Genomic DNA, 27,796 nt, shown 5'->3' on the forward strand with positions numbered 1-27,796 from the left:
CAGAGACATGAGAAGATGGAGATGGATAAGGAGAAGACTGGAGAGAACGAACGAGCGAGCAAGCGAGAGAGAGAGAGGGAGGGAGGGGGGGGGGGACAGACAGACAGAGGTTGTGGGTGGCCGAGTGTTGCGGTTTGGGGACGGACGTACGGAGCATTTCTGTGTGCTAATATTGCTGCAGAAGAAAAGCCTGGCCGACGCCGGCTACAGACCACATCAGCAGAGTATGATGATATTGCGTACTGCCTGCGCATCTTCACTGCCTTGCTCCCCACCATCCCCCTACTGCTCCTCTCCTCCCTCTCTCTTCCACTCAAGCCACAGGGAGAGGGAAGGGGGAGAGGGAAGGGGGTGGACCTCCGCACACTGCAGACAGACCGATCTCTTGTCTCGGGCAACACAGACCCCTCTCTTGGCTGCCGGGATCCATCTCCAGACAGTGGCGAGAGATTCTGCCCATCTCGGCTGGCATCGACCACCAACCACCACCACCACCAAACCTCCCCCCGTCTTTCTAGCCTTCGCCGCCCAAAACATTATATTCTGACTTATCCATGCCAAAATATGAAGAAGAAAAAAAAACAAACCCTGATACATTGCGGTCTCCTCAGACAAGGCCGAGCTACTTTCCACACCGCTTCGGAACTTTGCTCCTGACGTTATCGCACCTCAAACTTTATGAGTCTCCTTTGTTTTGTTTGTTGTTTCCAAGGTCTGACCAGCGAGGTTGGGTCTATGCAAAGGACAGGCGGCATACACAACCAAGTCGTGTAGCGTGTATGGTTCAGCACGCACGCTTTGATGCCTCCTTGAAACGAACTGTCGTATTAACAACAAATTCACGAACAAAAACACGGACAAAATATTTTTCGTTCAAATGTGCATGTACACTTCGGCTCGCAAACATCATACATACTATAGTATGGTTGTTGTCAGCACTAAAGCTACTGCTGCTGCTTCATTACATCACATCTCCTCATCTGCTGGTATACATAGCTCCCCTTTTGTTCCCATGGAAGCCTGCTTGGGTCAGCAAAAAGTCACGACTTCATCAAACGCATGGAATCTCAGTATGAAACCGACCCGAACTTGGACACTACACCAGCACAAACACCAAAATTAATGCCCCGTTTCCTACATTTCTGTCCTCCGTTTCTAACAGTCTTTTGGTTTGAATAGGTCTTTTGACTATCAGGTTTTAATTTTTTTTTTTTGTTTGTTTTTTTTTGTTTGTTTTTTTTGCAATACTCGACCACAGACCAATCAAAATAAACGGTTTATACCAACTGTGTGTGCCTGCCAAGTTCAAAAGCCAAAGCTCCATTGCGATATTCTATTGTAGACACTATCACGCCAATCATTTCGACAAAAAAAAACCCCAACCTTGCTGTTCTGAGGTGGACGAGAGTCACGTACCACTAAATTAAAAAAAAAAAAAAAAAGGTAGGGGGCGGTTTGAAGAAAGAAAAAAAAAAAGGACCAGAGAGCAAGAAAAAGAGGGATGGGTGGTGGGTGAGTGTGGGATGGGTGGTGGGTGAGTGTGGGATGGGTGGTGGGTGAGTGTGGGATGGGTGGTGGGTGAGTGTGGGGAGAGAAGAGGCCAGGGAGCGGGAGAAAAGGGAAGAGCAGGAGGGGTGGTTGGTGGTGGTGAGAGAGAGAGGGGGGTATCCGACAGGTGTGAGGGGAACAACAACAGCTACCACAGCCCCACCCCACCACCTCTCTCACTCCCTCCCCCTCCAGTAGTTGTCCCACTTGTGGCAAGCAGTACTACTATTATAAAAAAAAAAAAAGGGGGGGGGGGGAGGAGGAGGAGGAGGAGGAGACGCCAGCCGATGAGCCATGACCTTGAACGGGACGCCATTGCAAGGCTGGGGAGTTCACGGCGAACAGGTAGAGACAGACAGAGAGCTCAATCTCGCCCCCTCATCCACCCCACCCCACCCCACCACACACACACACCCTCCCATTCTCCCCCTTTCTTTCCCCATCTCAGCTTCACCTGAGAACGTATACGTGTACAACTGCGGATAGGGTCGTCAGTCCTCATGTGCGGCCATTCGTTTGGTTTAAACGTGTATTTCCATGGGATGGGGGTGGGGGGTTAAAAATATTATACAACAAACGTGATGCGTGAAAAAAAATATATACATAATACAAAACAGCAACAACAACAAAATCACAAGCTTGAGGCCTTATGTTGGGCTCCACCATCAGATCGTTTTTGGAGACAATCTCTTGCTCAACTTCCTGCAGGCATTCCTTTTGTAGACGAAGCACTGCTGTTTGTTGTTGCTTTGTTGACTAAAATGACAAGCAACCACCAAAAAATGTAAATCAACGGATCCACCCCATCAACACCACCACCACCACCTTCCAAGACTGGACGAATAGAGGCAGACATCCGAGTCGGGAGACTCTACACTCGTTATATGCTTTAAACCATCGTTTCCTGCCTCTAGTGCAGGGGCAGGGCAGGGCAGGGCGTGAGAGATCGTGGGAACGTGGCCCCAAAGGTGTGAGATCGAGGACTTTTCCTCCCGCTTCAGACAATACTACACCCACTATACTGCTTGCCCTTTCTGACCCTCCACCCCCCCTTCGCCACTCCGTCGCACAATACAAGACAATTACAAGCTCGACACCCTTGCCTCCTCTTGGCTGTTTTGGGGAAACGGAGAGGAGTAGTGGGGGTGGGGGTGGGGGTGGGGGTAGGGTTAGAAGAAATGCGGAGACGGGAAGAAGAGTAAGCAAGATATGGTAACGGAAGTGGAGAGCAAGAGAGAGAGAGAGAGAGAGTGTGTCAAAGACATGCTGGACGTACTATATAACAAAGGCTGGCGAGCTACGTGTGCAGGTGTACCCATCTGCGATGTTTCTATACACACGCTTTTAGCGCACAGCCTTTCACGTGTCTTCACCTTGTCTTACGACAACAACTACCCCCATCTCCCCGTGTTCCCAGCGTAACACCTGTCCTCATTCCCAAACCGCTAGTGAGTGCAGCACAAGAGCTCCGTCCAAAACATCCTTAAGACCTGTACATATCGACCCACTTTCCACTGTTCCCGAAAACAATATACCCTCTCGCGCACGTGTGTACGGCAAGGGTTTTCAGTTCGACAATGCAGAGCATACCTCCGAACTTCCCATCTTTTATCAAAGGCCTGGTCGGAGAACACGCGGCCACGTCCCATTAACCTGTATAGGCCATGCAGGAGGGTATCTGGAACGAGGTAGAGATAATCAGGGGCGCAGACAAAAGCATGAGCCAGATAAGCCTTTTAAGCAGAATGGGTGTAATATCCAAGGAATGAGACCACCGCCAGTCCATCCATAAACAGGTGCAAGGCGAACTGTCCGCGGATCATTCCTGAATGCACACAGCGAGGCGCCTCTCAGGCCCAGTACCCAGGGCTGGCTAATCACTGATAACAGGCCCCGGACCCGGAGCCTTATCCTAAAGGTGCAAACGCACGAGCCTTCCTGGCGACGGCACGGGACGAATCCGTGGGAGGGGAATGGGGGTGGGTGGCTTAAGGATGCAGACACCCCGACGTCTGTCTGGATGCAGAGGATTCCCGGGCACAAACCTCAAACCTCACCCCGGCAATTTACCACGCCTCTCTCCCTCCCTTACCTACACCCCCTACTTTTCCACACACCAATGATAGACCCCCTTCCTTCAAAACCACGTCGACAGAACAAAAGCGCCCAGATGCCGCGAGGACAGAAACCCATCAGTTTTCGTGGGCCACTTCGCGCTTCCAGCCAGGAAAGCAACATAAACGTTGAACCATAAATTCCTGGATATCTCCTGGTGAGCGTTACAGCACATACAGACAGATACGTGGCTGGTTCAGAACGTGGCCGGTTTTCAAGATGGTGGCTGTGGGGTGTTTACCTGGTGGTCTGACCAACCAAACACTGCACAGACATCAAATAATTCTTTCTGCTCCCTCCGCAGTCAGGCAGCCGTACTCTGTTCTGTGGCTAAGAAGTAGCAGACGTTAACTCTTCACCCTTTTTACAATCTAAAAGATCGTGCATGGCATCTCCAACGTCCACAAGCCGCTCACACGGATGGTCAAAGGCAAGAGCTACGCGAGGTCAGTGGGAACAGCTTGGAGTAACAGACCCCTTTCCACACACATCCAAGCCCACACGCCATATCGTGACAGTTGGATTGGGACAGCTCCAGACACACCCAGCTGTGAAGGAAGCGTATGAACGGAGCAGCGCTGGCCGGGACGACCCATGTGCACGAAGGACAGGGGACAGGGTTCACACAGTTTGCACCACTGTGTCTGGTGATGGAGAAGGAATCGATCGAACAAGAACAGCCAGGCGAGGGCGCCGACCCCGACTTCTGCACGCTGTCACACTCTGACTCGGACCTTTACGCGTGCCAGCGTTAAAAATATAAACCAAATCAAATCCATAAGCGAAAAAAACACAACAAAAAACAAAAAAAACAAAAAAAAACAAAACAACTCAACCTACCCGTTTGTGAGTGGCCCACTTATTTCAAACGAGTAAACACTTCGTGGGTTTTTTTGTGTTTTTTTATTTTTTATAACACACTTGACGCTTGAACCTAATGTAACGCACACCAGTCTATTCACTCTGGTCTATTTGTACCGTGCGACATACCCAACTTGTCGATGGCTGCTGTACGGATAATTATATATATATATTGGAACTCTTCGCGACACGCGATTATCGACAGCTTTCAACACGCACGGAAGATTATCCATCACATTGTTCAGCGCGCAAAGCAGCACTGGGAGAGGAAGGCCTCTTGTCGAGCGTCACGTGCACGCACACCCCGCCGTCAGTCAAGGTCAGGGGAAACGGGCTCCACAAGAAGGGAAAAACGTCAAGGCCAGACACTGTAATTCAATTCTCCCTCGCTCACCACATTTCCCCTTGAATTTAGATGTTGAGCAAAATTGAGCTTTTCCGTTCCGTTCTCTCCACGAGCTGGGGAAATTTTGTTTTTTTTAAGTATGCAAACAAATTATCTCTGCAAATCAGGTTTCTGACGCATTCTTAAAACGGCACAGACATTGTAAGATTCCTGGCGATCATTGGTTACCGGGCGTTCATCAAAAGTTCTGCCTCAAACACACCACCACCACCCACCCCAAAGACGATTAAACTGGTGGTGTTGATCATACTCAGGATTATGAGAGGCACTGGGTATTTGGTGAACGTGTGTACGAAAAGCGTTCTGTGGGTGGATATCATGCTGGGGATGGGGTGGGGAGAGAGAGAGAGAGAGAGAGAGAGAGAGAGAGAGAGAGAGAGCAATGATGAATAGGGGGGCAGTCAGTCAAAAGGCAGAGAGACCTTGAGCCACAGGTTACACTCCACAAGGCCCCAACCTGAAAACCCCTCCCCCTTGCCCCCTGCCTTCCTTCCTCCTCCCCTCTTCTTCAACACCGCGACAGATGTTCACAGGGAAATGGAAGAACGGGAAGTCTTAATAGTGGCGCGGGGTGAGGGGTGGGGGGGTTGGGGCTTTGCTGGTTGGGTGTGTGGTGGTGGTGGTGGTGTAGAATGCGAGGCAACAGCTGAACATCATGCGATGAACCTATTACTAAACTTATAGAGCTCACGGAAAAACAAAATGTGACCCCTTCTCCAAAGACATCTTACGACATTAAGAGGGGGAAAAAAAGAAAGAAAAAAAAAGAGATAAACCCGATTAGAGAAATACTAGAGAAACAAGACCCAACATGTAGGAACAAGACCCCGTGATTCGTGCACAAACATGTTTCGCATCCCCCCCCCCCCCCCTCCATCCCCCTGTCAAGTCAAGAGCACCATCTTCCCCACCAACACTGGCGTTGTGGCTGACATGGGGGAGGGGAAGGGCCCAGAAAGTAGGCCCACATAACTTGCGAAAGCGTCATTCTGCTGCTGATTGCAGAGTCAGTCGGATTAGCAGGCGGTTTTCCCCCGAGCGTGGGCAAAGGGGCGACCCAAACACAGGGCCAAACAGAGGGTGAAACACGGGGCCAAACACCATCAGTCCCATCACTCATAACAGTACTACTGGGCCCCTACTTTTGACCTACACGCACACACCAAATACGCGCACGAAAGTACACACACACACACGCACGCACGCACACACACACACTTCCCCCTGGACCCCTTTCCCTTCCTTTCTCAAACCTATAGCGTCCACGCTCCATCACACGGGGCAAGACTACAGAAGCCCAGTCAGGCGGTGGACGTAACTCCCCCAAACAAACCCTTGAGGTCCATAACGCTAACTCTGATAAAAGCGGTCCCTGACTCGGCTTCTGCCCTTGATCTTTTCACCACCACAGCCCTGTGAAAAGATCGGTGTTGGCTGTTCCAGCCTGTTACTGGCCTTTCACTGACTCTTGTTGTCCTCTTTGGATCCGTGTGCTCAGCCTGTACGTATATATATATATACAAAATGCCAGGGAATCTTGTGTCTGTTTCTTACACTCGCCTAAGACGATTATGACGCGCTTGGGAATTCTGCAGCTGACGAAAACCACACAAGAGAACCACACTAAAGTCATACTTTCTTTCGTTCAGTGCGCGCGAACTGCTCTCAAAATTATAATTTAAAATAATTTTTCAAGGAGTCAAAGCATGCAGACTGATCATATATGCTATGTACAATTATCTGCTTTGACGCAAAAAAAGGGTAAGGGATTAAATGCCTGACCTTTGCAATATAAATGCTACTCGCTGATCAGGCCAAATGAAGTCCGCCTTCATGAGTCTGGGGGACTCAGGCCGCTAGGACGCAGGCACCGACAACGCTTGTTTGTTCACGTAACGCACGAATAGGAGATGGGAAGAAAAACTGATCTTAATGTTCCAGGAATCCATCACACCTGACGTTTAAATGCCATTGAAACCAGGCACAGCGGCAAATCCCCGTTTTTCTCGAATCACTATCTCTGCCACCCTCAGTGTGTCCTAATACTCTTTAACCTCCAAAAACAAAAAAGACAAAAACAGCAATGCCTGAGCCGGAGTAGATTACACTTTTATCCTATTGAAATCGAATAAGAGAAAGACCGTGCAGAAAGAGGAAATGAAACACACACACAAACACACGCGCGCGCGCCGACACTCAAAGAAGACATCACACAAACAGAACTGATGTAAGAAGAGAACTAAACATACAATGCTTTGATCATAGTCAACAAAGGCCGAGAAGAGACTGATATGAACGGACCGGCGGCTTTTTAAATGTTGGGGGGATAGGGGGGCGGGGGAGCGGGGGAAGGGGGCAAAAGCTACCGGGTAAGTACCGCCACTTGACAACCATTTTAATGGCTCTATCAGTTTGAGGGAAAGAAGGACTGGAGTTACAGAGGGTACCAACGCCCGCACTGTCAGATCAGGTAACACCCCGGTCTCCTCACGCCTCCGCCACTACACTACAACACAGCCGATGATGCCTGGCTGTAGTAGCGTAATGGCTCCCACAGGTCGGGGTGGTGGTCAACTTTCGCCATCTGCCCCACACCTGCCCTCACTCTCTCTCAACTCACTCTCCCTGCTCGTTTGAATGGCTGACTGGCTGCAAAAGTTTCACTTCACATGAAGGCTTTTCCGCTTTTTACCCATCCCACCCCCCCCCCTTTTTTTTTCCTCTCTCCGCTGACCCCCACCCCCTACACCCCACCCCCACCACTTTTTTTTTTTTTTTTTTTTTTTTTAAGCCAGCCCTGCCACCCATTTCCTCCTCTTTGTCTTTCCGCCAGCCAGCACAGAGAGAGAGAGTGGTATAGTGGGAAGGCCGCACGCAGGCGCGTGCCCACGACCCGTCCCGTAACCTTGGGAATTTTGGCGTTCTGCTTTGTTCTGCATGCATAACGCTTTACCCGGACTGAACCGAACCCACTGTGGCCTGTTTTTTCTGTTCTTGACACGGAAAAAAAAATGGAACGAGTGTTGAACAATGCCCTGCTTCATAATAATAATAATACTAATCTTATGCTTCATAATAATAATACTAATCTTATTTCATCCGTTTACGTCTGGTCGGCCTGATTAAGTTCATGGTCAAAGCAGTTACAAAAAATGCTTAGAAAAAGAAAAGCTAAAAGGTCGGGTGAGTGGGAAGGTGATGGGGGAGGCCGGACTGGGTGAAAGGGGGAAACGTTTTGTCTGGAAATAATTACCGGCCTCTAATGTTCTGTGTTGCATCCTAGATCCTGAACAACCCCCCACGCCCCAACCCCTCCCCCACTTTCAACTCACCCTCTCGTTCCCCCCCCCCACCCCCCCAAATCCCCTCGACCGACACTGAACATGTGCACCTGGCAACGCTAGTGAAACGCATAACTTGGCAAGGAACTATACAAGTATCTGGTAACTGAAAGTACGACTTAAGTTGTGGTATCCGTATCAGATCAGATCAGAACTTTTGTGGCTATCGTACGCTTTCCCCAAAGCCATCACAGCGTTATTTGAAACAATCTGTAATATACGGCCATCATCGCTAGATCTGACACCACACATGCACGCAGCTGTGGCACACTTGAACCATAATTAGGAACGTATGGAGCTTAAGAGATGCACACTAAAAACCTTCCTGCCATCCTATCCACCTTCCACCCCCTACCCATCCACCACCCTCCCTCCCTCCTGTCTTCCTTCCTCCTCTCCTCTCTCACCCCGTCTCAAAGAACTTCCGCAAAACCCCCACTACACGTGTGTGCGCGCGCACATACATACATACACAAACCCCCACTGCGCGCGCACACACACACACACACACGGTTCTGAGTTCTGACTGCCAAGCGGCCCACTACATGTGTCTCATCAGCAGCCTTTCCCAAGCGTTGCGTTCAGTGAGTTAATCGCTGCCGCTAATTCCTTTCACCGCCACTGGCACCAGGCAAAAAGACCACAGCACGGCACAGAGGAGGAGGATAGTGAGGGGGGCAAGGGGGAGAGAGTGGGTGGAGGAGGAGCACGCAGAAGAGCTGATCAAGGATACAGCACAGAGGGAGAGGCTGAGGAGGCTAGAGAGACAGGAAAGGAAGAAAAAATGGGAGAGAGAAAAACATGAATACAAAAGTTCAAATGAAGCACATTGGGGTGGGTCGGGAGCGAGGGAGGGAGAAAGAGAGAGAGTTGGGGGGGGGGGATGAGAAGGGAGAGAGAGAGAGAGAATCGAAACGAAACGAAACTTTTAGTATTCAGTATATGCCACAGCCCATTCTGAAGGGGATCCAAAGTTAGAGAGAGAGAGAGAGAGAGCGAGAGAGACAGACAGACAGACAGAGCGACATCAGTGAAAACTCACCTTGTTTGGGTCCAGTGAGAGTGTTATCATGCCATGCCTCCACCACAAGTGAAAAGTCCCCCTGTAGGACACACACACAGAGCATTATAACACCATCAGTGGCCATTGCTACAACACTTTTCTACACACACACACACACAGCATTATAAAACCATCAGTGGCCATTGCTGCAACACTTTTCTACACACACACACACTACATCTTGAATGTATACTGCTACTACTTTTTCCTCTTTCCTCACACACACTCACACACACACACACTCTCTCTCTCTCTCTCTCTACAGTGCACACTACTTTTTCCTCTTTCCTCACAAACACACACACACACACATTCTCTCGCTACAGTGCACACCCCACTGCTACTACTCCCACCCACCCCCTCCACTCTCTCTCACACACACACACTAAAATGCACATTGAAACTACCCACCCCCACCCCCAGATCCACACACACACACACAGAGGATGAGAGACCAAACACACACATATTGGCAGAGAGAGAGAGAGAGAGAGAGAGAGAGAGAGAGGAGGTGGGAGAGGCTGGAGGTTGGAGGGGGAAGGAGAATGTCATAGGTATTTCTGCTTGCATACTTGTCTCACACACAGTGTTGCTGAACACTGTACGCATAAAACGCAATGTTCCTTCAATTTACTAATACCACGCACTGAATCCACCTCACAAACACTTACCTAGTGTTCGATTTATATACAGCAAGCGATTTATTAGCCCGCAGAATGTATTCTATTTGAACTGCTGGGTGAATGAATAAGCGAGGGTGTGTGTGTGTGTGTGTGTGTGTGTGTGTGTGTGTGGATGGGGAGGGTGCTGGGGTGAGTGTACGCGCGCGTTTGTGTGTACGTGTGTCCGACGGTGTGTGTGTGCGATGCGTGCGCGTTTACAACAGAAAGACACACAGACATTGACAGCATGGACACAGAACACCCGCAGACTTGACCGCGTACGTGCGTGCACATACATACGGCCCATGAACCGATTTTTAGCCAGTCAGTTATACAGTGTAATTCCTGAGCGCAACAGCTGCGCTTCAGATCGATTGGAAGACTGCTGAACTAACTGCAAGGCACTTGTAGTGGGTTTATTATATACGTGGGAAGTGAAGGAGGCTGGTGGTGGTGGCTGTAGCCTCAGGGAAGAAAGGGTGGTGGGGGTGTTTTTTTGTTGTGGGAAGCGTGCTGTGGAATTCGCAATGTGTGTGTGTGTGTGTGTGTGTGTGTGTGTGTGTGTGCCTGGCTTTTCATCACAGGGCAACAGGAAGTTCGGACACACGGGGGTAGGGAGGTGGGGGTGGGGAAGGAGGGGGGTGGGGTGGGGGGTGGGGACTGGGCTGCAGCAGCATAATACACAGCTGCACATAACTTAGTCTGTACAAGCGTTGACAGATCCTCATCCTTCCTCCCTCCCTCCGTCCCTCCCTGTCCCAACCGATCTGGGTTTCGACTGTTCTCCAACTGCAAGATAACGCCACTAGTTCACTTCTGGTCTGGTCGGTACATGCTGAGAAGGCGCGATGAGGACGTGTTGACGATCTGTTACTATCCTGCCGTGGTCGGTGGGACGAACTCTACGAAGACTTTGTCTCCATCACTTTGCGAGTTTCAGTTTCACTAGCTCAAGGCGTCGTCACTCCGTTCGGACAAAACCATATACGCTACACCACATCTGCCAAGCAGATGCCTGACCAGCAGCGTAACCCAATGCGCTTAGTCAGGCCTTGAGGGGGGAAAAAAAAAGGTGAATAAATAAATCTTTCTAAAGAAGCCAGAAACAGAGGTGAAGCAGAGGTAGATAAGGTGGTGGTGGTGGTGGGGGGGGGGGGGGGGGGGTTGGGGGGGGTGAGGGGGGGAGAAGGTGAGGTGGGGGAAGGGACGCCATCCGCGGGCGGGTATAACGAGGGAGCTAGCGATATCTTCTTCATCACAGCTATTATTATATAGCGCCAGACGACCCCCCTCCCTCTCCCTCCTTCCCCCCCCCCCCCCCAACCCGCCGATCAGTTAGCTTAGGAGGAAAGGCGTCAGCCCGATCGATAATGGGCCCCCAGTGAATCAACAGTGAGTCAGGACTTTTACAGCCAGAACAAACGTCCACCCCCTTCTCCACCTCCTCTCTTCCAGCTTCCACCCCCAGAGACCCATGCTATGAGGCAGCAGAGGAGGTGGTGGAGGGGGGGGGGGGGGGGGGAGGAGCGGGGGAGGGGGGGGCTGTACCACATTCCTATTTTCACAGGTCGGCAGGAGGGATATGGAGGGGGGCGTTGTGTTTGTGGGGTGGGGTGGGGTGGGGTCTGGACAGGACAGACGCCATGCGCGTGCTGGGCACGGCGTCTCGTTGTTTACGTCACTATGGCGACACGGACGTCACACACATACGCGCGCGCGCGCACACACACACACACACACAAACCAGCCCTGTGGATAGAATTGCCCAATGATTATTACAGCCTTCCTCTTCTCCTACACAACCATTTTATTTCACAGTACCATTCTTCACCGCATCCCTGCCCCCCCACGCCCCCTCTCCCCACCCCACGTCCTCTTCCCCCATGATTTCCAAACGCACTCCCCTCCACACTCTTCTTCCATGCATTGTTTTCAGTTGTGTCTCGCGGTCTATCGATCTCAAAAAAGAAAAGTGGCCCACTTGCTCGCTAAAAGGTCCTTTCCACGCCCCCTTGATAAATGACTATTTTAAAAGTTAAAAAGCCCAGTTCTTTTGGGTGCTGTGCTGTGCATAGGATACTGCTCAGTTAGTGGCCTTTCGTTTTCAGAACACCACTCATGCATCCAGTAAACAGCACCAAGCCATGGTCATTTCCTGGTAAGAGTGTTTCCCATTAAGGTCCTCTTTCCAGTTTTCAAGGGCCGGCCGGCACTGAAGTTTGATTGATGTGTTCAGTCAGTGGCGTGTGACGATGATGATGATGATTGTGGTGGTGCCACGCGACCGGGTCTGGCTCCTCGCTAAGGGTAACTTGACTCCCTGTTATCGATCTGTTCTTTTCCTTTAAAACACTTGTCATGTCTGATGTGTGTGTGTGTGTGTGTGTGTGTGTGTGTGTGTGCGCGCGCGCGAGTGTGTGTGTGTGTGTTGTGACAACATGTGTTCTCTTCTCCACAGAAAGTCTGTGTGTGTGTGTGTGTGTGTGTGTGTGTGTGTATGCGCACGCGCGCGCGCATGTGTGTGCGTGTGTATGTGTACGCGCGCGCGTGTGTATGTGTGTGCATGCGCGCGCTCACGCGTTTAAGTGTGTGTGTGTGTGTGTGTGTGTGTGTGTGTTTGCGAGAGAGAGAGAGAGAGAGAGAGAGAGAGGAGAGAGCGAGCGAACCGCAGTGTCAGAGACATGACGTACAGACTGACAAACCCCGTGACACCATTCCTGGCGATATACACACCACGCCACAGCAACACGACACAGAGGGCTGCACGTGCAGCAAAATGTCAAGTGGTGCATCGATCGCGAGGGGGAAAGGGGGGGGAGGGTGTGTGCGTGTGGGGGGAGGGGGGGGGGGAGGCTGCTATAATGGGCAGGAAAAGGAGGAACGTGAAGAGGGCAGGAAAAAGGAACGTGAACAGGGCAGAGCGGGTGGTGCACTAAAGCCCCCCTCCCCCCCCCCTCCCCACGCCAACCGACTCAGCGATTTACTCTTCCTGCCGTTTTAATTAACGGGTTACGCTTGGAAACCCCGTACGTGTGCGCCTTGTTTGCACGTGTGTAACCCCCCCTCCCCCCTTCTTCTTCTCTCTGCCTTTCTGCCTCTGTGTGTGTGTGTGTGTGTGTGTGTGTGTGTGTCACTGTGTCTTTCTTGTACACACGTGTATCCCTCTCTCTGTCCCTTCTCTCCCTTCGTGTTCCTCTCTCGCCTTCTCCCTCCCCTTGTGTTCATCAGCATGCAACACCCCCTCCTGGTCCCCCCTCTCTTCCCCATGCACTGTGCGGCCAGGCACCTCCATCTGGTTTGCACAAAGAGCTGTACCAAAAACATGGACCCACGAATGACCACGAGTTATCTCTTTCCATCGTGGGTTATAAACAAACATGGCTGCGTCGAGGATGACAAGAACTAGTGGTTTCAAAACCAGTGGTTATTCAGCTTTGTTGTTGTTGCTTTTTCTCTTTTTCCTCAGCCTCCCCCCCCCCCTCTCTGTGAGGAATTTGCAAGGTTTGGAAACGTACACGATGTACGTATGCGTTCTGCGATTTGTGTTAAGAGTCTGCTTTTAAACCCCCACTTGAGATAATTGGAAATCGTTCCAGAACTGAAGGCTGGAAGGATTGCTTTCAACACTGATGATGGTACTACTTCAGTCCCAGGAAGTTGAACACGCGGGAACCGTATCATTATGGATCAAGCTTTGACCATTGAGATTTACTTGGACACGAACTGCCCCCCCCCCCCCCCCCCCCCCCCCCGACCCCCCCGCTAGTGTCGTATTTCAGTGCATTTACTCTCAGGTCACAAGTAAAGATTTCAGGTAGTTGGGATCGTAACTCTCACTGTGCGTCGCTATAGCCTGATATCGATGTGGTGGGAAGGGGGGGGGAGATAAGGAATGGGAAAGATAGAGGAAAAAGAACACACACACACACACACGCACGTGTGTAGACAGAGCCGAGAGATTCCGTATTCCCTATATCCCCCCCCCCCCCCCCCCCCCCCCCCCCCCTTACACAGGACCGGGGACTTGCGTAAGGGTTGGCAACCGAAGAGAGGAGAAGGAACTTGAAAGTTTGCGTGGCTGGGTTAAATCAACACCTCACCCCGCCTCCCGGCACCACCCGACACACACACACACACACACAGAGTGCAGTGCCGACATGCGCATCACAGACAACTCTCTTTCCGCCCTCATCATTAACAACAGGCCACGCTGCCTGCCTGTCAGACAGCAGGTTGATTCTCTGGGGAGACGACTGGAACCGTGTTCATTAGCTTCACGAGACGGAAGGGGCTTTTGGAATGGGGTGGGAGCAGGAGGGGCTGTCTTGGGTGTGTGTGTGTGTGGGGGGGGGGGGGGGGAGGGGAGAGGGGCCTGAGACGAAGAGGGCGCAAGGAAAGTTAAGGCAGACATGTAAAACGGAGGGAGGGAGAGAGAAGTGTGTGTGCACACGCACGCACGCGTGTGTTTATGTACGCGCGCACGCGCGTGTGTGTGTGTGTGTGTGTTGCGCGCGTGCGTGTGTGTACGTATGTATGTGCGTGCTTGTGTGCACATGTGCGGATGTGGGAGGGAAGGACTGGGGTGGAGATAAATGGAGACGGGTGAAAGAAGCTCACTGTTCCTTTTCGTTTAACTTTCCTATCCTTTTGATGCAAGGCATGACTCAGTCAAAGACTTCCTCCTCCTTCCTCCCACTTTTTTTGTTTCTCTCTCTTCTTCTCTTTTCTCCTTCACAAATCTCATTTTCCGCTTTGTCTCCTACGCATGTGTGTCAGGAAGACTTGCCAGAAGTTCTCGATTTCCTCTCTTTTGTTTTTCTGTGTCTGTGCAAAATGTTTTTTTCTTATCACGAACGATCGGTCCACTGTCCCAAACAGCATTCAAATACATTGCTCAAGGCAAGCACGGGAAAAAAAAACAGAACAAAAAATGATGTCAGTAACGTTCATCGTCATGACGTTAAAATTCGCTGAAAACGACAGGGCTTACGTTAGACTTTCTTGTTCTAGTTTAATTCATGCACTAGTTCTGTCACACGCTTGAAAATAAACTGTTCAAAACAAACGAATGCGAAAACAGCTTACATTTCCACCGTGTATCAAGTCCACAGATTCTAGACTTTCAGGAACGCCACAAATATGGGCTTATGATCGTTCATTACAAAGAAAACTGATCATAGAGACATAGGGAGGGGAGAGTGAGAGAGAGAGAGAGGGAGGAGAGAGAAAGACAGACAGACAGACAGAGAGTGGGGCGGGGAGATCCAGAGAGACAGACATGCAGACTGGATGAGACAGAGTGAAGGAGCCAATCTTGCTCTTATCAGTCAATAAAGAGAACACGCCATGTTTTGACAGTGTTGCTGAAAAGGGGTTGGGGATGGGGGTGAGAGAGCAGAAGGAGAGAGTGAGTGAGAGAGAGGAGGAGGAGGAGGGGGGGAGAGAGAGACAGACAAACACAGTATAAGGTGCGCCGAAAGTAGGCGGCAGATCACAAAGAATGAAATTCAAAAGGTACAGGTCGGCGAGAGACGGTGCACACATGCACTCCCAACACACACACACAGATGGCGCACACCTGCACTCCCAACACACACACACACAAACGTTTGAATAATAACACTAATAGTGACTTATTGTGGAATGTTTTGGAAAATAGCAATGATGGGGTGGGGGTGGGGGGATCGGACAGAAAAGAAGGGGTGTAGTAGGGGCAGCAATCTGGTGGAGCCGATCGGTGGAAAAGAAGCGTCCCACTGTTTTACCTGATGCTGCCTTGGCAACGGGAGAGAGAGAGAGGGCAGGTGAGGGACCCAAAATAACTGGCATGGGGGGGCAGGCACACTATTCTCTTTCTGCTGTTGTTGTTGTGGTGGTGGTGGTGGTGGTAGAGAGAATGGGAAGGGAGGGGAGAGGTGAGTGGCACAGGGGAGAGAGGGTGGGGATGGGTTGGTGTGGAGCTTGGGGGGACAAAAATGGGGCGGTGTTTGGGGATGGGTACGCTCAGAGGAAAAAGGGAGTTATTGGAGGTCTTTTTTTTTTTTTAATGCAACAGGCGAGCACACGAGAAAGGTGTGCGTGTGAGAAGGGGAGTGGATGGAGAGGGGGGGGGGGGATAGCTGGGATGCGGAGGGGTGAAGGGTACAGGATAATTCATGGAACACACACACACACACACTGAGCGAGGAAGAACGAACACAATAATCAAAGAAGACGGGTAACAGAGAAAGGTTTATGACGAACAGACGTAATTCAGGGAGACAAGACAAACAAGCCATGAACACAAACTTGTACAACATCACAATACCAGCAACCACTGCGATAGAAAACGAATCACTCTCCACCCAAAAGCTAAACAGCATCACCAACAACAACGACGACGACGAACAATAAATGTGGAGAAAAAAAGAAAAAAATTCAGAAAAAAAGAATCACAACCACCAATAGATCCACACACACACACACACACACACACTCACCGGCCACGAGAAATCCCGGACGGGGAACCTGAGCGGGTTGTCCATAGGTAAATCCGTGCGGGCCGAGAAGTTGACACTGTTGTCGCCCACCACGGGCGACGTGAACTCCCCGAAGGTACACTGCGGCCCCGGGGTCCGTGGCGATGTTGGCCTGGTAGTGCGTCAGACACACACGGAAAAACGTCTTGCAGGGGCTCGAACACTGGCCCTCCGTGCGGTAGCCGTTGCAGCAGTTGCCGTCGTGGTTCAGGCCTTGGTCGTTGCGGAACGACTGCAAGTGCAGCTCGAATACTCCTGAGGCGCGCACCTGTTCGGGAGAGGAATATGTATATGAGTAAGATGCAGCTTACTTGTTTGTTTTTTTAATCGTCAGATCTTTCTTTTGCCTGTACAATTTCAGCAATGTTATTTGTACGTTTCCGCACGAATCTACTGTAATACATCACTGTCGATCGTTAGATTTCCCTTATATACTGTACAACTTAGGTTATGTTGTGTTTGTACGGTTCCCTACGAGTCTACCGTCCTGGATGTATGGAGACATAATCACAAGCTAGCTTTATTGACACCCATTCAGTAATACTAAAGCATACTTGATTGTACGGTTCCCCAAAAGTCTACTGTCCTACATATATGTAGATAACACCATCACAAACAAGCTCCTCTCAACATCTGACCCACCAGCCAACACCTTGTTAGATCTATCCCTCCACCCCCCCTCCCCCCCCCCCCCAGCTGTACACGATTCCTGGTACAGGTCACCACCTTTCCTGATGGATATCGTCTTTTGGCACCATCAGCATCATCATCACAAGCAGTTCAAACACAGTGTTAAGATTGCCGGATGAACAAAGCACCGTGGTCTGTCTCCAGAATTCCCATCTGTAGAACTGAGTAAGTAAATTTCCATTCCTGATGAACACAACTGTTCCGGTCATCGTCACAACTGTTCATCACTCGCGAACATTCACTCATAACAGCACCATGCTGCAAGATGATTATCAGCCCAAGCAATTTCAATCAATACTGCTCACTCACTACTCAAACATCACCATCATTAACCCCCCCTCCCTTCACTCTGCTGTGGTGTAAGCTGACCTATTATTACGGGGCACCACGTAAATTCCTCCCCATTAAAACACTCTTCGACCAAAGAATCTGGTATCTAACCCCCCCCCCCTCCTCTCTCCACCGGCCTTTATAACCACATCTTATCTTAGAGTCAAAACTTATCAAGCTCATCGTATGAAGAGGGGAGCGGGGGCTGGGGTGGGGTAGGGTGGTAGGTAGTTCGACCAACAGACAGGAGCTGATCTTAGTCCTACATAGAAACAGCTTAGAAGTCATCTGGATTGTCCGTCACTCAGCGTTGTACCGTGTCTTCTACTACCACTTCGAACTAGGGTCTCCCCCATCCCGTCCCTTCACACAACACAACACCGAAAGGAGGGGGGGGGGGATCGGGGGGGGTGTGTGAAAAAAATCGTTATTGTATGGCTGACGGTTGTTAAAAAAAAAAAAAAAACACGTCCGCCTCTCTCGTAAAGCGTGTAATAGCAAGGTGAGGGAGGGAAGGGGGAGAGGAGGGTGGGTGGAGAAGGGTGGGGGGGTGAGGGAGGGTGGAAGATGCTTAAAAACGATCACAAACCAAAAAAAAATTTTTTTTTTAAATATAAAAAAAAGCCGCTTACCTGTGTGAACGATAACAATAAGAATCCAACAGTAAGTAGCAATCGCGGTCGTAGTAGTAGTGACGTGGTAGCAGTAGCAATTGTAGTAGTATCAGTAGTTCTCCAGCAGCAGGCGGCTGGCACCGCCGTCCGGCGAGCCCTCATCGTTGCTGTTTACTTCGGCCGCCCGCTCCCAGCTACACTACTCTCTCTCTCGCCGAGCCGCCCCGGCCGACAAGCCTCGATCTGGCCCTGGCGCGCGCTCGTCCTGGCCCCGCCCACTCGCTCTCAGCCGGTGAGTGGCAGCGGCCGCGGAGACTGAAACACACAGCCAACAACATGGGGTTCAGAGAGGAGAGCTTAGGCCACGCCCATAAGTCCGCCGCACGGCACGCTTTGCTGCTACTCCTGACAGGCGCCACGCGCCGTTGGGTTGGGAGGGGGATGGGGGAAGGGGAGGGAGGGAGGGAGGGAGTGAGTGGTGGGGTGGTAGGGGGTTTGCAAGGTTACGGGACTTGGAATGAAGCTTACGTTGCGTACCGTAGTATACAGAGAACGAGAGAGAGAGAGAGAGAGAGAGAAGAGAGAAGGGAGTTGAGGTAGCCCGACTGAGTACACGCGCCATGTGCACATACTCTCACGACCTCAGAACTACATTGAAAACTATATCATTGCTCTTAGCCCTCCTCCCCACCCCCACCCCCTTCCACCTTTTCCCATCTGTTCAAAGACAGCAAAGTACGAGTCCAAAACAAATCCCCGTATTGATGCGATCCGAGTTGTGTTTGTGTGTGTCTGTTGGTACGCGATGCGACTGTGTATTCGCGTGCATGCGAGCGAACATTGTGTGTGTGTGTGTGTGTGTGTGTGTGTGTGTGTGTGTGTGTGTGCGCAGTGATAAACGGTGTAAACGTATATGCATGTGTGTGCAGATAAACGATGTGTGCGCGCGTGTGCGTGAGTGTCTGTGCGCGTGCTTGTGCCGCGGTCAGTAGTACGAGTTAGTATATGATCGTGGTGTGCCTGTCTGTGTGCGCATTGTCAAACCTATCGAGTCCATCTCTCTGCCCCTCCTCTCTCAAACTTGATCAAACGCATCAGTACCATCGATGCTGCTTGGGAAGGCCTGTCGCCGTCACGATAGCGGCAGAGAGAAAACCCATTGTACAACCTTGCTCGTGCGTGAGACCCTGTCAATACGCGAGCATGCGTTCGACTCGCTCGTGTGTGTGTGTGTGTGTGTGTGTGTGTGTGTGTGCGAGCAGAGTTATAATTATGTTCATGTCCATGTCACCAATGTTGTGCAACAATCGGATTCTGAAGGACTCCTTTTTCGCCCCCTCCAACCCCACCCCTTTTCCCTTTCCTCAGTTCAGAGGGCTCCCAGTTAGAGATGTTAAAATTATTAACGAAGTTCACTGTCTATAATAAGTTGTTAGTGGTAGTCAGGTGATTAGTTTTCATAATATCACAATCTATTTGACGAGGGGAAAAAAAGTGCAACTTTCCTAAACTATCCTGTGACGAAAGGTACATTAGTATGTGCGCGCCTTTGCTAACACATGTAAGTGTATTTATCCGCTCACGGATGATCTAAAAGAGAAACTTGAAAGTTTTCTGAGAACCCAAAGAGAATTTTTCAGCTGAGGGAGAAAAGCTTTCCATCACTTCCCCCATGCAGTAGCACCAACAACCATGGTGTAAACATGGACAGTATCATTGTCCTGGGAAAGATTCCGGACCTCCTCCTCCTCGGTCTTTGATCCCTGTTCACCAAAGCTTTTAAGTACAGAAAGAAACGATGACCTGGCTTGTTTCAAACACAGGGAACGGAGAATGTTGTTCAAGGGAGAAACCCCCCACCTCTCTCTCTCCGATAGTTTCTATTCCAATTTTTTCCAAGTTGATAAGTTATGAAGGGGGAGGGGTGGGAATCTTGCCAACGCGCTCCTTGAACAATTACCGCGAGATGGGTGTGAGCGGAGGGGGTGGGTGGTGGTGCAGGGTTAAACAGGTACATTGGCAGCGTTTGGCACGAGCCACAACGGACCTCAAACCAGCTGCAATCATAACACACTGCTGCTGACAAGTGCATATGCTCATTCTTCCTTCCCGTCCCACCAACCTCCCTCCCTCCCTTCCTTACCAGCACATTCCAGGCCATGAAAACCGAGGCAGCAGTCCTGAGCACACATACCGATGTCATCATCATCAGGATGGTCACACATACTCCACCCACACCGTCCTTCTCCTCCCCCCCGGGCCTTGCTCACCCCATACAGGTTGCGATGAAGAAGATGAGATGAAGAAAGAAATAAAGAAGAAGAAGAAAACCGCGGTTCTGGGTTCACTGCCTCATGGTCTGGCTCCGTCAGAAACAACACGGTGCTTGCCCCAACAACAACAACGGACGGACTGTCCCACAGCTCTGACTACAAGTCCTCCCCTGCTCCCCTGCCGCGCGCTTTGCCAAACACATTGGAAGCACGTGCAACTCGGAGCCAAGTCACCTCTCTTGATAAACTCATCTCGATTGACTGTTCACAGAAGACAGAAGGAAGAAGAAGTAGGATAGGGTGAGGGTTCGGTTCATTAACATGACAATGGCCCGTGGAGTGCAAGACCTGCGTTTTGTGTGAACAGCCTCCTGTTGTCAAAAAGCCCGGCCTTGGTTAGCAGTGGTCACCGGGGGCCCTCGTAAAAGGGGCAGTGCATTAGTGCATTTGTGAGAAAGAACTATCTCCCCTTTCTTCAAGCATGCACATGTGTTCTGTGTTTATCCGGTTCGCTCAGCGACAAAATTGAACCAGGGAACGTAACTACCATGTTTTATACAAACCAACACAACACACACACACACACACACACACACACACACTTACAGAGTATGCATAAATGCGATCACACACACACACATTATGCATACACAAGACAGAAAGCGAGCACACACACACATACACACACACGCGGACACATGTACAATATATATTGTTCCTAGTTCTGTCAATGGATCGGACTGCGGATCGAACCACCCGAACACCCATGAACACCACACACACAACATCAATGGGCAATTCAATCAATGGCGCTGCTAACTGTTGCCGAGTTCACTGCTGCCGTTACCACAACTAATTACTTATCATGCAAGAAGACGCTGGCAACACTAAAGAAATAAACTAATAAACACGAAATATCACCTCCTTACCTGCAGATAAGCAGAAGAAACGGACAAGATGACCAAGCGTAGCCAAACTACAATCCACCACACACCAACGCTACGAACACCCAACAGATCAGTTTCACAGGACAGAAGCCCTCCACAGTGTACAGCGTAGAGTGTTGCTTATAACAATAATAATCCATTCACGAAGATAAGAATCGAAGACTGCCACCATTCACAACAATAACAACTCTCCATCACAAATGAAACCAACCAAAAAAATCCGATGTCGAGAATTCTGTCTGTACTCTCCGAATAACAACCTCGTGCGTGCGAGTACAGTGTGTGTGTGTGTGTGTATCAGTAGCTTCTCTTCTGAAGGTATGGAGAGAGAGCTGTTCGCTTTTGCCACCAGCTCGCTTGGACACTGCTACGATACTACCAACAACTGGCGGTTTTTCGGTTCAAGGGAAACAACTGCTGCTGGCAGGGCTCCCGGTGACTGTAGGGTGCGCGCTGTGGGTGATAGAGTCGATGGACGAGCTGTGAAGGAACGGCCTCTCAGGTGAAAAAGAAAAAAAAAAGGGGAGGGGAGTGGAAAGGTGGGTGGGGGGTGCGCCCTTTGTTGTGGCCCGCCAACCCACCTGTCTCTCCTGTCCACCACCACCACCACCACCACCCAACCCGGAGCGCGCACCTGCTCCTATCGTCCCCAAAGTCTCCGCCCCCTCCTCCCCGGTGAGAAGAGCACGTGGTTCACCTCCTCCCTCCCCCCCGCCCCTCCACCGTCCATATTTGGACCAACTCGGCGCGTGCCACCTTGCAAGAGAGAGAGAGAGAGAGAGGCGCGAGCCACAAGTGCAGCTGGTCGTGTGCTGCTATGTCCATCATCCCCCACCCCCACCCCATTGCCGACCCCCCATTTACTACCTGTTAAGCCTGTCCCCCCGTCTCCCTCTCTTCCCACTTCGAAATGACTCATGGCGGCCAAAAGTGAAAAGCACCTGCGACTTGTTATGCCTTGTGACAATGGTATCACTTGTTACTCCACTCAGCAAGGGGTGGGGGATGGGGGGTTATATAGGATGGTGGTGCTGCAAGGGGGTTGGGATGGGGGGGGGGGGGATGAAGAGGTTTCGCTTCAGTGCCAAAGCAAGCACTAATGCCGCTTGCATTGTTATTGGTGATGTATTATTATGTATATGTGTGCATGATAAATAATGCACTGGTCGGGTTGTTGGCCTGGGCATGAGCTAAGTGTGTGTGTGTGTGTGTGTGTGTGTGTGTGTGTGTGTGTGTGTGTGTGTGTGTGTGTGTGTGTGTGTGTGTTCCTTGTTCTTCTTGTTCCTCTTCTTTCCGTTACACAACCAACATCGACTTGCTGATGACTGAGAGAGGTTTGTACTGGTATAACGTCACTGTATTATTTTCAATTGTGTGGGTTTTTTTTTTTTTTAATTTTTTTTTTAGAATTTACACTGAGTTCCCTGAGAACGCACCATACATGCTGCTCACACACAAAAGCCCCCGCCACACACACACACACACACACCCCTTACATACCCGCACTCACCACCCCACATACACCTTCAGCCACAAGCCACTTTCCAAGACCAAACACCTCAACACAAAACGGGGTCACCCCACAGAATATAAAAAAAACCCAACCCACTGACACCCCCACCCCACCCTGTCAAGGCCTTGGGAACAAAGGAAGAGTCTTTTTATTCCCAAAGGATTACACCCTTGTTGATGGACGTGGGGTATGTACACCCCTCTGCTATTCCTTTAATACCTGCGACGTGTGGCCCACATCACAGCTTTCGTAACGGACAACAGCTGCCAGGCCCCAACGAAACGGTTCCTGGCGAGAGAGAGAGGAGAGAGGGAGGAGGGGGAGGGAGGGGGGGAGAGGTGCTGCGTCGTTGGGGTGGGGGTGAGGTGGAGGAATGGACTGACCATCACCGCCACCACCACCACCACTCTGAGGAGGAAGGAGGGAGAAGAAGGAGGAGGAGGGGGTAGTTGGGGAGGGGCGGGAGAAGGGGGTGGGGGTGGGGGAGGAGACTGGGGGGGGAGGGGAGGATACAGTTTCACGCGCGGAATGGACAGGGCGGCGTCACTCCCATCCTCCACTCCCTTCACCGCCGTCTGTCGCCTTACCTGTGTTACCTGTGTCGTCAGTCGCTTTCTGTTGTGGGCAGCAAGGCACACTCCTACTACAATGGAGCCCTTCCTTTCTGCTGCTAGACAGGATGGCCAGACTATCGACAGATGTCTGGACTACACCCATATACCTATAGACAGGTACACCTTTCAGCTGATCAGAAGTGATTCAGGGGTGGAGGTACAAAGTCAACGGATGCCGAGCACTCAGTTCGTCAATCATTTGAAACATACATGCAAGCCATACTCTGCGTTTTATTTTCTCTTGTCTTTTCTTTTGCAAGCCTGTTTCATAATTCAGCACTGCGCTGGCGATGGACGTTAATGTTTTCTGGGTTTTTTTGGTGGGGCGCTTTGAGGATCTGAACTGGGAGTATGGTTTGACTGTTTGTTTTATGGTGTGTGTGTGTGTGTGTGTGTGTGTGTGTGTGTGTGTGAGTGTGTGTGTGTGCGTGCATGTTTGGGTGTATGTGTTTTGGGGGGGGGTTGTGTGTGTATGTGTGCGTGTGTGCGTGCGTGTGTGTGAGAGAGAGAGAAAGAGAGAGGAGTGTGTGTGTGTGTGTGTGTGTGTGTGTGTGTGTGTGTGTGTGTGTGTGTGTGTGTGTGTGTGTGAGGCACTCCATTTACAAACTCTACAATCCTGTCCCCCCCACCTCTCTCTCTCTCTGCCTCCCCATCCCCATCCCCAGTCTTATTTTCATGGGTTTTTCTTTTTCTTTTAATATCTTCTGTGCCCACCCCCACCCCCCACCCACCCCCTCCTCCTTCTTCTTCTTTTCCTTTCCCCTTTTCTTTTCTCTTCTTCTTTTTTTAACTCCTCAAAGTGCCTGTTGACGTTATTGGAGACCTTGAGCTTTCCATTACCCCCCCCCCCCCCCTTTTCTTCTTCCAACCCCTCCTTCCCTAACTCACCCCCCCCCCCTCCGCATCCCCCACCCACACACCCCCACCCCCACCCCTCAACAGCCTCTGCCTCCCTTTCCCATCCCTCCCTCTCTCTCTCTCCCTCGACACAAGCACTTGTTCTTCCGCAGTACTTTGTAAGGGAAGGAGGGAGTGGGTGGGTGCGTGGGTGCAGCGGGAGGGAGGGAGGAGGGTTACTGGTAAATGGGGTAGGGGGGTAAGGGGGTAAAAGGGGGTGGGGAGGAGGAACAAACCCTTTTACTTGAACCTGTCTTCTTGTCCTCCGTTGATCAGTTTTGACGGCGGCGGCGGCTGCATGGACTTGGAATAAAGAAGGGAAGAAGAGGACGAAGAAGAAGAAGAAGAAGAAGAAGAAGAAGAAGAAGAAGAATGGGGACAAAGAGATAAGGGCATAGTAACCATGCACTGAAAACAAATAACAAACAAACAAAATAGAAACATTGCAAGATTTCAAAGAAAACTAGTAAAAAAAAAAAAATAAAAAAATAAAAAAATTAACAGAAAAAAAACACAACTATCCACACTGCAGCTAAGAAGATAGACGATGGGAGAAGGGCGAGTGAGAGAGAGAGAGAGAGAGAGTAGGGGGTGAGGAGGAGGAGGAGGAGGAGGAGGAGGAGGAAGAGACGGTGGTGGGTGGATGGAATTTCAGCGCTGATGAGGAATGGCGGCGGTGCAGGTCTAGGCTTTGACGCGCAAAGACCTCCTCACATCCCGTTTCATAGCCGCGATTTTGCAGAGAAATGAAGAGTGTGTGCTGTAAAAGGGGAAGAATGATTCAGTCTGGTCGGCTTGGTGATGTGTCTGTATGGTTTGATATAATGTAATGTAATGTTATGTTAAATTATGATATATATATATGTATTGTGTGTGTGTGTGTGTGTGTGTGTGTGCGTGTGCGTTTGTACGTGTATGCTTTCAAGCACCCTAACACGTGTACTCATATCTGAACGCCGATAAAGATGGTTACAAAGATGACGACGACGACGACGAAGAGCGCTTGACGGCGACATATAATGACGATGATGATGAAGAAAGCGACGTCCGTTACACACACGCGCACGCGCGCACACACACATTCACAGACACATACACACACGCATGCACGCACTTTAAAGCAACCACACACGCACAGCCCCCCCCCCCCCCCCGCCCCCCACACACACACCCTGCACACGCACACGAAAACAAAACAAAACACACACATACATATTATATTTATTACATATATATATGGGTGTGTTTTAATATCTTTTTATGAAACAGCCGCAAGAAAAAAAACTCTGTGTGTGTGTGTGTGTGTGTGTGTGTGTGTGTGTGTGTGTGTGTGTGTGTGTGTGTGTGTGTGTGTGTGTGTGTTTACATCTTCTTCTATGAAACAGCCACAAGAAAAGCGGTAAAAATCCCACCCGCCAGGAAAGAGAGGTTATGAGAATGGCTTGATCATACCGTGTGCGCCTCCTCCAGCGCCACAAAGGAACAGAAGGTTTGGGTAATTAAAGAAAGCTATAGTGAGGCCAGAGAAAGAGAGGCAGCTGAGAGAGAGAGAGAGTGGAAGGTGTTGATGAAGCAGGTAGCCTACTTGCAAATTCCTTCATTCCCACTTACACCCACCAACCCTCGCATCCCCCACCCCCACCCTACACACACACACACGCACACACACACACACACGCGCGCGCGCGCTAGCACGCTCACACGCACAGGCGCGCGCGCACCTCCGTCCTCTTTAAAACACACACACACACACACACACACACACAGAACCCACCCTCCTCCAACCCACCCAACCCCTCTACACACACTCACACACACACACACACACACGCGCGCGCGCTAGCACGCTCACACGCACATGCGCGCGCGCACCTCCGTCTTCACACACACACACACACACACACACACCATAGTGACTCGTCTCTGACAAAGGCGCTGTCCTCTGCCATGCATTATTGAATGGAGAGGCATGGCCTGTGTGGAGGTACCCACCACCCACAAGACAGTTTCAGTTTCAGTAGCTCAAGGAGGCGTCACTGCGTTCGGACAAATCCATATACGCTACACCACATCTGCCAAGCAGATGCCTGACCAGCGGCGTAGCCCAACGCGCTTAGTCAGGCCTTGAAAAAAAAAAGAAAAAGAAAAAGAAAAAGGTGAATAAATAATAGATAAGCGTACATAAATGAGTAAATAAATACATAAATAGATAAATAAATAAATAATAATTATAATATGAAAAAAGGTAGTAGTAGTAGTAGTAGTAGTAGTAGTAGTAGTAATGATAATAATAAAATAAATAAATAAATAAATAAGACAACAATGATGATAAATAAGCAAATAAATGTAAAACATGAAGACACACATTCACACATACACCCAACCCACACATGCACAACAGATATGCACCAAACATGCAGTTTCACAGATATGAAAGCACATGAGCCCCAACACACACACACACACACACACACACACACACACACACACACACACACACACACATATATTACCCTGCACCTCCTCTACCCCTCTCCTCCACACACTCATTTCTAGGCTACGTATCGCAGCTTCCACGGCACACACACACACACACACACACACACACACACACACACACAGAGATGTAGTAAACCAAGAAGGAAGAGTGACAACGAGGAAGAGACAGAGACAGAGGTGGAAACGGAGGCGGAGAGCGAAACTCCAGTAGGGAGAGAGAGAGGGGAAAAGGAAGGAAGGAAGAAGGAGTGAATGAAGGAAGGAAGGAAGGAAGCGGGATATAAGAGGTGGCCGGGTTAGAAAAAAATAAAGAAAAAGAAAGAAGAAAAAGGAAAGAAGAAGGAAGAAGATGATGATGACTGCAGCACGTCAGAGCTAAAGGGAAGAAGGAGTAGTACTACTACTACACACGACCGTCTTCGTCACGACACAACAGGTGCACCATTCAGAGCGAGTGCCGCTAAAAGGTGATACCTCAGCAATACCGCCCCAGCTTTTTTTTTTCTTTTCTTTCTTTCTTTCTTTCTTTCTTTCTTTTCTTGCTATTTTTTCTTCTTCTTTTTTTTTCCGTTTCTTCTTCTTTCTTTTCTTTTTCTCTCTTTCTCCTTCATATCTGATTTTTTTTTTTTAATTTTATTTTTTTTTACGAAATAAAGAGTTATATGGGTTTATTGCCGGCTTGGCGCTTTAAAAAATTGCCGCCTTCCGTATCTCGTATATTATTATCACAAACTCAGAAGTATGGTGTACTCTGTTTACAGAGTGGACTAATTCTTGTGCATATACGGTGTGGGATTTTTTTTTTTGGGGGGGGATTAGGTTGGGAAGGGGAGGATGGAAGTGACGGTGCGGGGTTTTTGAACTGCTCTGTGATCCAGTGTGTTGTTTGTTGTTTACTGTTTAAA

The 27,796-nt window shown here is 50.1% G+C and overlaps 1 protein-coding gene across 1 annotated transcript in view; it reads right to left on the minus strand.

Moving 5' to 3' along the window:
• Positions 1-27,796, minus strand: part of LOC143280860 (uncharacterized) — a 171,286-nt gene that overhangs the window by 34,500 nt on the left and 108,990 nt on the right. The window contains 4 exon segments of the mRNA XM_076585586.1: positions 9,314-9,374; positions 16,476-16,607; positions 16,609-16,782; positions 18,167-18,463. Coding sequence (XP_076441701.1) covers positions 9,314-9,374; positions 16,476-16,607; positions 16,609-16,782; positions 18,167-18,310 — 511 coding nt within the window. The 5' untranslated portion in view covers positions 18,311-18,463.

The sequence above is a fragment of the Babylonia areolata genome, chromosome 4, assembly GCF_041734735.1.
Source record: "Babylonia areolata isolate BAREFJ2019XMU chromosome 4, ASM4173473v1, whole genome shotgun sequence".
NCBI classification, from domain to species: domain Eukaryota; kingdom Metazoa; phylum Mollusca; class Gastropoda; order Neogastropoda; family Buccinidae; genus Babylonia; species Babylonia areolata.